Source organism: Coffea arabica, chromosome 11c (genome assembly GCF_036785885.1).
Source record: "Coffea arabica cultivar ET-39 chromosome 11c, Coffea Arabica ET-39 HiFi, whole genome shotgun sequence".
NCBI lineage: Eukaryota > Viridiplantae > Streptophyta > Magnoliopsida > Gentianales > Rubiaceae > Coffea > Coffea arabica.
The window spans coordinates 29,377,067-29,386,957 of NC_092330.1; the positions used below are offsets into that span (position 1 = coordinate 29,377,067).

At 34.4% G+C, this 9,891-nt stretch overlaps 2 protein-coding genes across 2 annotated transcripts; both read right to left on the reverse strand.

Moving 5' to 3' along the window:
* Positions 1-3,336: 3,336 nt before the first annotated feature.
* Positions 3,337-7,978, reverse strand: LOC113714736 (probable disease resistance RPP8-like protein 2). The gene is made up of 2 exons (XM_072071350.1): positions 6,181-7,978; positions 3,337-3,764 (listed from the first exon to the last, which is right to left on the reverse strand). The coding sequence occupies exons 1-2, from the start codon at positions 7,974-7,976 to the stop codon at positions 3,761-3,763; spliced, it is 1,800 nt and encodes a 599-aa protein (XP_071927451.1). The 5' UTR covers positions 7,977-7,978; the 3' UTR covers positions 3,337-3,760.
* A 78-nt stretch (positions 7,979-8,056) lies between these two features.
* Positions 8,057-9,473, reverse strand: LOC140016532 (putative disease resistance protein At1g50180). Its single transcript, XM_072070071.1, has 2 exons — positions 8,420-9,473; positions 8,057-8,115 (listed from the first exon to the last, which is right to left on the reverse strand). The coding sequence occupies exons 1-2, from the start codon at positions 9,471-9,473 to the stop codon at positions 8,057-8,059; spliced, it is 1,113 nt and encodes a 370-aa protein (XP_071926172.1).
* Positions 9,474-9,891: the final 418 nt, after the last annotated feature.

The window sequence follows — 9,891 nt, forward strand, 5'->3', positions numbered from 1 at the left end:
TAGGAGACGCTGTCTCGATTCTTTGCCTAATAAAAATCGATGTTAGTTCCTTATTTTCAGCAATTAGAGATGGACTTTGAGTTTTTATTAGTATAAATCTTTTATTTCCTTTTGATAGACCAATTAGTCTTATTTTATCTTATTAGGAAGTAGTATTATTAGAGTAGGATTCCAAAAATAAAAGGATAGACATTTCGTTACAAGAGGAGAGTAGAGAACCTTGGAGGGGGACCTTTTGTGAGCAGCTCTCTCTTCCTCTTTCTTGTTAACTCTACTTTTCCATTTTATAGTGTTCTTCTCTTGTTACTTGCTTTTCTAGTTGAAGGATAATTGAAATTTTGTTCTGTAACAACTGCGAGAACTTATTTGATTTTATTGTTTCATCAATTTATAAGTATTTCTATATTCTCTACTCATTCTCGAGATGATTATTTTGCATGATTAAATAACTTGCCACTCTACTTTTCTATTTTATGGCATTCTTCTTTTATTACTTGCTTTTCTAGTTGAAGGATAATTGAAATTTTTAGGTTTATTGTTTCATCTATTTAGGGGGACCTTTTTTGAGCAGCCCTCTCTTCCTCTTTCTTGTTAACTCTACTTTTCCATTTTATAGTGTTCTTCTCTTGTTACTTGCTTTTCTAGTTAAAGGATAATTGAAATTTTGTTTTGTAACAACTGCGAGAACTAATTTGATTTTATTGTTTCATCAATTTATAAGTATTTCTATATTCTCTACTCATTCTTGAGATGATTATTTTGCATGATTAAATAACTTGCCACTCTACTTTTCTATTTTATGGCATTCTTCTTTTATTACTTGCTTTTCTAGTTGAAGGATAATTGAAATTTTGGTTCTGTATCAACTATGACATCAAATTTAGGTTTATTGTTTCATCTATTCATAAGTATTTATATATTCTCTGCTCATTCTCAAGATGATTATTTTGTATGATTAGATAACTCGCCACTATTTGTTGGTTAGAATTGATAACTTCTTTAATAACTAATGCCGTCGATAAATTAAATTTTAAGAGCTTATTTAGAGTAGGTTAATCGGCAACTTCAGCACTACTCTTACTCTTGCTTTTACTCTGACCTATCTAAAGGAGGGTCCAACTGTGCCAAAGAGAATCGACGGGAGCTAAACTACCATCGAATCAGACATATGCACTGTGCACTCATTTGAATTTGAAGAAACCCATATTAGTGGCAAGTGATGAAATGTAAGAATCGAACTTTTCACCTCTTACCCTACAAAAACACTTAAGGTTGTTGTGATGACTAACGGCTAGGAGACCGTTGGTTAGGATTCTCTAATTAACAATGGAAGTAATCACAGAGCCTATTGTGAGAGCCTATTGTGATTACTGAGACAGTAAAGAGAAGCAAGTTGTTAAAACCTGTTAACAACCACAACCAATTTATTTATGAGTAGATGATTTTTATCCTTGCATCAATGATCAATTAAATGAACTAAAACTAAAATTAATCCTTTGACTAGGAGTTTGCACATTATTAACTTATTTTTATTCGACTTTTCATTATTCTTAAATTGTTTTAATTTAATTTCTCAAAATCCCCCCATTTTAGTTGTTGTTTTTGCAAAGAAATGAATCAGCCAATTTTTGTGGACGCAACCCTACTTACTATTTGCATTCAAAGGTTGATCTTCAGAGTAGGCATTTTATTTTTGGTGGTTTCTATGCCCATCAAATAGTTACTTCTATATTTAATGAAGATAGATTCTCTTTTGACCGACTTTTGTCAATGTCACTACAATAACTCATGATTAGTTTGTCTTCAAAATATAGGCTTTGTTTGGCAAGCAAGTTTTTGGCCAAGTTTGTCTGCTACAAATTTTTTAACAACTTTAACAACAGTAACCTCAAAAAATTTTTCAAAAATTTTAAACTATACACTTTAAAATTTTCAAAATTTTACACATTTCAAAAAATTTTTCTACAGATTCTACAGTAAGTTACAGTAAAGTTTTAGATAAATACCTAAAAAACTTACTTGCGAAACAGGCCTAAATTCCACATTATAAATGATATTTCTTTTTTCTAAGCTGGAAGAAGTTTGACTTTAGAGGGAATGCATTCACGATTCATGCTACAGTATACCATATTATATATTAACTGATTCTTTGAATGCCCTAAATCTGAGAGCTTGACATTATTTGATAGGTCTATCAACCTAATATCAGATCCACAACACCAACGTGGATGTAACCGGAGTTGCAGGCTAGAGTAAGGCCTAATTTATTTAGTGACTAATATGTTATATGTACAAATGATTACATGAAAAGCGCTGCAGATTTTGTCTTACAAGATTATTATTATTATTATTGTTGTTGTTGTTGTTGTTGTTGTTGTTAATAAATAGGGGAGGGGTGGAATTTAATAAGAGAGGAGAGGGAAGGAGGATTTGAATCTAAACTCTTTATTTTGTGAGATTTCAATCTTAGCCATTAAACAAGGACTCATCAGCAACGTTAAAAGATAAGACAGTTAATGCTTCTCTTTTCTTTTTATTTTCATCATCCTTGATTTCCACGTCTTTGGTGAGGAGAAGTTTAGATAAAGTTTTGTCTTCCCATTGTCATCAGTAATTTGATGTGAGAGAAAGAAAAGCAAATTATGGTAATTCTTTTTTCTTACAAGACAGTTATGAATGCAGTAAAATGTTAACTCAACAACATTATAACACAAAACCACACCAAAAAAAGGGCTCAACCCAAATGTAGCAATCCTGCAAATAAAAATACAGGTATAATTATAATTAGGCAACTAGAGGATCACTTGAAGCTGAGGGTTGATCAACTTCTCCATCCACTGCAAAACAAGTATAGTTATATACTTTAGAAAAAAAAAAAAAGGAGTAACAACAACTAAAAATGTCTTGAAAAAAATTGAGACTAAGGAAAGAGTAAAATGACACATTAATAGGCATACAAACATGTCTAAGGGAATACTTAAGCGAGACTTAGGCAAGAGCATCCTATGTTTCTTCTGCCCATGTTATTACATAGTCTCACAAAATTAAAGAATAGATAACCAAACTATACCACTTTGAAACACTGACTTTGTAGTTCAATGGGGGATTGGGGTAATCCTAACTCTACCTAGCTCTAGTCCACTTAGTGGCTATGAACTAGGGATAACTTGTTGTAGAGGGGCCTCACACTCTGCATGAGGTAGCCCAAATAAATATGTTTATTTGTGGTGCATATGCATTGTATACGTAGAACTGGTTACTATTGCAACAGGGATCAAATATTTACAGAAGTTACATTTGTACATAGGCTATATAGCCCTTGTATTTACGTTGATATTTGGGATATACGCTGCTAACAAGGCCACCTGTTCATTGAACAGCGCCGCCTGTTCCTTCCACGGTATCGCTCTTCTAATGTTGAGTATTTTTTTTTGCGGCATTTTTAACAACTTAGCATGTACTAAGTGCTAACCCAGTGCCAATGGGAACAAGTAATGGTTAACTATCATACAGAGCAATCACTTCCAGAATAATATTGTTCAGAATCTTCAGATACTAATCGAAGTAATAAGCAATAATATCATGCAAGCAAGTGACCACAAATAAAGCATGGCATCATAAATGAAAACAAGCTGTCACCAACAGGCAAACAGATAATCGTCTGCAAGAAATGTAGTTACTGCATTGGCTTTCTGTATCCACAAGTATAGTCATCAAGATATTGTGTAGTTGCCAACCTATCATCCGTTGCCATAGTAAGCTAGCTGGAGAAGGCAAGATGACAGTCAAAATGCGAAGCCGCAACAATATATAAAGAGAATGTTAACAATGGAAATAATGGAGACGTTTATTTCAAAGCCAAGCTTGCAATAGAACTATCCATGCAGATAGTGTTTAGTGCATTATTTATGCTAATTAGCTGAATCAGCAGATAACCGAAGCACAGGTGTAACGTGTGGAAATTAACAATAAGATAGCCCTTTGCCATTAAGTAATAAGAACACGGAAACTTAGGGTGTAAATCACCTTTTAACACCCCCAGTGATTTGGTGTTTTACCACATTACCCTTTTATGATTTAAAAACTTATATATAGCCCTCTCATAATTTGGGTTAAAATATTTTTCCGTTAAAACTTACAATCAATAGTAAAAAGTCAAAGTCAAACTAATAAATTGACAAATTTATACATTCATTATTTCTTTTTTTCCTTCAAATATAAAAAGAAGAAATTGAAATAAAAATATAGATAAATAAGAATTAGAAAATACCATTAAAGATTTGGGTTTAGAAACATATAATGATATTCGTAGTAAAAAAAGATTTAGTATTTTTTGTTTCTTGTTTATTTGTTTTATATTTCGCTTCCATATTTTTTATTATTTATTTATTTATTTTGTATTTTCCTTATATCTCTTTTGTATTTTGAGAAAATTATGATTTTGTAGGCAAAAGTATAGCTTTTCAAGATCATCTCTCTTATCTTCCCAAAAAAAAAAAAGAAAAAGAAAGAGAGAAAAAGAATAAAAGAATAAAAGAATAAAAAAAGTAGTGAAAAGGTGAATTTATCAATTTATTAGTTTGGCATTGACTTTTTACTATTGATCATTAGTTTTAATTGAAAGACTGACGTAATACTTTAACTCAAACCATGAGGGGGTTATTTGTAGGTTTTTAAGCTATAAAGGGGTCATGTGATAAAGTACCAACTTATAGGGGATAAAAAGTAATTTACCCAAACTTAGGTAATGTCAGTTATGCCAGATGAATCATCATTTGGTAACCCAAACAAAACTGCAGTGCATGGGAATGGACTAAACTTTTGCAGTAAAGTAATAACAACAATCTAATTCTTTTGATTAAATTAGGTAGGGGCCAAACAAACCAAAATTCGAATAAGTAAAAGGGAAAACAAAGTCAAAGCACACAAATAAGACAACAAGGGAAGGTATTAAAAAAATCAAGGGAGGACAAAATTGTTTGGTTCTGGGGATAGTAAGTAGACGACGTTCTCAATTAACCATGTCAAACATTGTTTGGTTTTATTAAATAAAACCGCCGCCCAAAATAGTTCAGGGAAGAGAATTATAGTGGAAGTAAATTAACCAGCGCCCAATTGAAAAACAACTCAATAGCTACCCAAATAGCACTATAATATAACCCAACCACATGCACTATAATAGTACATTATTTGGTAAGGAAATGAAACCAACATCCATAAAAGTACAGAGCACAGCACTTCAAGCAAATTAAAAGCAGCTCAATAAGAGAACGTTAACAATGGAAAGACATTTTTTGTTCAGTAAAATTTTTTCAAATCCAAAGTTTGCCTTATTTATGCTAACTAAGTGAATCGGTGGATAAGTGAAACAAAGGTATAATTAATGTGTGAAAATGAACTATGAGTTAGCTTCTTAGTATCAAGTACTAAGGACATCGCAATGTAGCACCTCAACAAACACGTCATGTCATTTTGCACTACAAATTAAAGTAAATAATCTTAACTGAATTAACACAAGCTTTTATTGTTGGTTTTGATATCAATAAGACTTGAAGGCAATGCTAAACAGATTTTAAGTTCAATCCAAGATATTTGATTAAATAGGGATGGTAATCTAAAACAATTACTTGGGAAGCATAAATAGTTTAAATAGTTATTAGGCATTTTTTACGCCATGCAACATTTTTTGTAGATGAGTACATTATATGACGGTAACACATACTAATCCATTAAATTTAATTTATGAGAGATTATGTCAACCCATTTCTAAAGATGAGGAAATTAGCAAAATATTTTGATTTCACCTTACAATACGGAAGGCAATGCTTTCAAATATGAACTTACTTCCTCATCACCAAATCCCTTAAACAGTCACGGAACAAGAATTACATTAGATGATGTATTAGATAAACAAAAATAAATATTTTGGAAGATAAAACTAAAAAGAATCTCACAGAGAAAGAGCTATGATCCTGTTTCTTCCGAAGAGGAAAAAAAAGTTATAAAAAACACAATAATCATTAAAAAGACAAAAGAAAAATATTGAATGATGTTGGTGAAGCTTATCAAAATTGGGATTGGAACTAGATGCTAAGAAAAAGGGAATTTCAAGAACCATAAATTGAATATTAAAAAGAGAAAAATTGGAGAAGGAAAAAAGTAAAAGGAGAAATAGAGTACCCGTAGATATTAACTGATCGCACATGACTTATTTTATCAAAATCTTCTCCATGTTGACCATTCTCTCTCGTAACTCTGTTGCTGAATTCTGCAGGCATTCTGAAAAGAGATACCTCTTTTAGGGTGGTTACATATCTCAATCCATCTGGAATCATTTTCAATTTTTGACAGTCCGCAATCCATAAACTTGAGAGCTTGGGCATGGCTCCCTCATCCACTTTCCACTCCTTCCAGTTACCCAAACCATGAAGCGCGAGACGTTTTAGTTTAGAAAATCCCATCGAGTGGCAGATCATTTCTTGGCCCAGAAAAGAATATGGCCCAAGTTCCAGTTTTCTTAGGTTCGGAAGCTTCTCGAGTGTTCCCATTGGGTCTTCCTCAATTTTAGTCAACAGCAGATTTAATTCAGTAAGGTCAGGAAACATATGGGATTGGTAATCCGGTAACTTCTTGCAGAAAGTATATCTGATCGCTAATTGATGAATATTCCTACTAAACAACACCCTTGAAAGAACATCCAAACCCCTGTTGTTGTCATTCGAATTGTTGGAGTTGGTCCAGCCAAAATCACAGTCAACGATGCTAAGTGAGCAAATTTTGATTGCTAAGCAGTCCAAGTCTGATATATGATTGATGATGCGTGTCAAGTCCTCAAGATTTTTACGCACTATTGCTTTGAAAGCTCTGAGATTGGACAATTTGCATACATCTTCATGATAGCAAAACCTGTTATGGAATGATTCAAGTATCTCCAGCTGCTTACTCAACCGCAGCTTAGGCTGAGGGCACCACTTAAGCTGAGGTCCCCACCACCAGTCAGGAAGATAAAGATATCTCAAACGTTCCAATTTCCATAGGACGTTCGGTATTCTACAACAACAACTATCAGACAAATCGAGAGTTTCCAAGTATTTTAAATTGCCCAGGGAATATGGCAAGTTTATATGATGACACTTCAATTTCAAACATCTCAAATGGATAAGATTACCAACACATCCCAGAGGTGATTTGAGATAACAACTTTGGGAAGCTATATGGAAGGATAAAATTGCCAAAACTCTAAGCATCTTCAAATTCTTGAATTGGGACATTATTCTCACCCCTTGATTAGAATAGTCCTGTTCGCCTACCAACGAATCAGACAAGAATGAGCGAAGATGCTTAGTTTGTTCTTTTGGTGGAAAGTTGTATTGAGAGATATCCTCTGGAAGCAAACGAAGGACTAAACCATACTGTGCTTCAGTTGTAAGAGAAGAATCTCGCGAAGGACTTCGATCGACCAGCTTATACAAATTCTCCTCTTTTGCCTTGGCTAAGCATAGATCTCTCATAAGATCATGAAGCCGACATGACTCCAACTCTGTTACTGCATGCTTCCCCTCCTCATATGCTTTAATTTCAACCATGCATCTTATTGCTAATTCTTTCAAGTAACGCTCTGCAACATCCATCATTGTTTCTTGCTCCCTTCTATTATTCTCAAATATCATACCTTCTCCTATCCACATCTGATATAAACTCTCTGCTTTAATGTCGGAATCTTCCCTGAATTTACCCAAGTGAAGGAAGCATGGTTTTAGTTGCCAAGGGAGGTCATAGTAACTGTAGGCTAAAACCTTGGGCACCTCTCCTTCTTTTCCAATTTTTTCTCCTTTATCCAGATAAGATTTGATATTCTTATGCACTTCATTCCATTCCCTGAAAGTTTTTTTAGTTCTAAGAATTCCACCTAGAACCACCACGGCCAATGGAAGACCACCACAATTATTCAACATTTTCTTTCCTAACTCTTCCATCTTGTCCAAATCTTCATAACCTGTGTAGCATTAAACAAAACTAAGTTAATATCAACAACGACGCATCCATCATTCATTTCTCATACAATCCTTGGTTCAATCAAAGTAGACCTTCCATAATGTGAAATAAGCATCATGGCTATCATTCAACAACTATACAAAAACCTTAACGGACTTTTAACCGAACAAATCTTCTAACCCAAAAACTTTGACCTATCAATAGTCTTGGAAAAAGGCTATCCTAAGAGACATGTTTTTATTTTTTTTCAAATCTACTGGATTGTATGTATTCTAAAAGAAAAAAAGATAAAGTTGTTCAATTAAATGGTAACAATGCAAAAGGAATTATGTTTCCATTGTAGTATTTCAATTATTATATATATATATATCCACGGCCTTTTTACATAAAATGAATTTAATGTGAATAAAGGGAAAAATTTTACCTTCACCACTGCTCTCCCTCAATGATTTCTTTCGTAGCAACTCCCAACTTTCGTCCTCGGTCAAAAAGCGCAGTTCATGGCAATAACCAATTGGATCAACATGTTCCGCCACGTCTCTTTTACGAGTTGTGAGCAAAATTTTGGTTCCATGCTCCGAATCTGGGATTGCATATTTTAGGCTATCCCAAGCATCTGTTGACCAAATGTCGTCGAGGACTATCAAACATCTCCTAGTTCCCAAGTGCTCTCGAAGCAGCTTTGCTAGCCCAACTTGTTCGCTCTTCATTATCTGTTCTCTGTTTTCAGGAGTAAGCCCGAGTAGAATGCCTTGCAAGAGATCTTTTGTTTGCCAGTGTTGTGACACACAAATCCACGCAAAACCTTTAATACACGGCTTCAATTTTTCATGGTGATATACCTTTCTAGCAAGAGTGGTTTTGCCTATACCTCCCATGCCGACAATCGAAGCCACACTTATTTTGCGCTCTGTACTTTCACCCTCGTTCAGCAAATGTTCAACCAGCTCCTCAACATCATTACGCAGTCCAACCACATCCTCCTCAGCCACAAAGGAGTAAGTCTGCCTTAATGGTTGCTGCCTGGATGGAGCACTCGACTCTCCTTCCTCCGTTCTGGCCATTACATGCCCATACTCGCCAAAATGTTTGGTGAGATTAGAGATCCTAGTTCTGAGCCTTTGAATCTCCACACCCAAATCATGAAGGGTATAACCCTCTGTGGCAATGCAAGCAATCCTCTTTAGAGTACTTGTAAAGCCTCCGTTTGTTGAAATTGAAAGCCTCAAAGCATAATCTTCAACCAAATCACTAGCTTCATAAGCGACCGCTCTAAATTTCGGAACGCACTGTTGTATAGTGTCCCTTGCAGTCTGTCTCGTATCTGCATATCTTAAGAACATTTGTATCCATTCGAGATCGTCACGAAGGAGTGTAACTTGGTCGCTAACGCCTTGTAGAAACTTTCCTTCTTCAATAACCAATTTACTTAAATTCTCTACTGCACAGGATAGGATTGAGGATAGGCTTTCTGCCATTTTGGATGCGATTGATGTATATTTTCTGTAATGGATGGAATTCAATAGCACAAAATGATGGTTTTACTCTTACGTAGCAAAAGCTTTAACAGGATTGGTGTTGTTAGTGTTTTCTGCTGATGGCAGTTATTCGAAACTGATTTATGTGAAGACAAGGACATGTTATCAGCATGGCATAGAGAGACATGTCACTTTTTTTTTTATTCCCTGATTCTGAAGACGACAACTTTTACTTTTTCTAATTCTCCCTCTACAAACGGAAACTGATTTATGTGAAGACAAGGACATGTTATCTGCTTTTGCTTTATTTTATTCCTCCTCTACCAAAAAGAGACAACTTTTGCTTTTTTAATTCCACCTCTACAAAAAAATTCCCCGTCTACGAGAAGGGAACAGGCAAAAGAAAAATTCTTTGGCT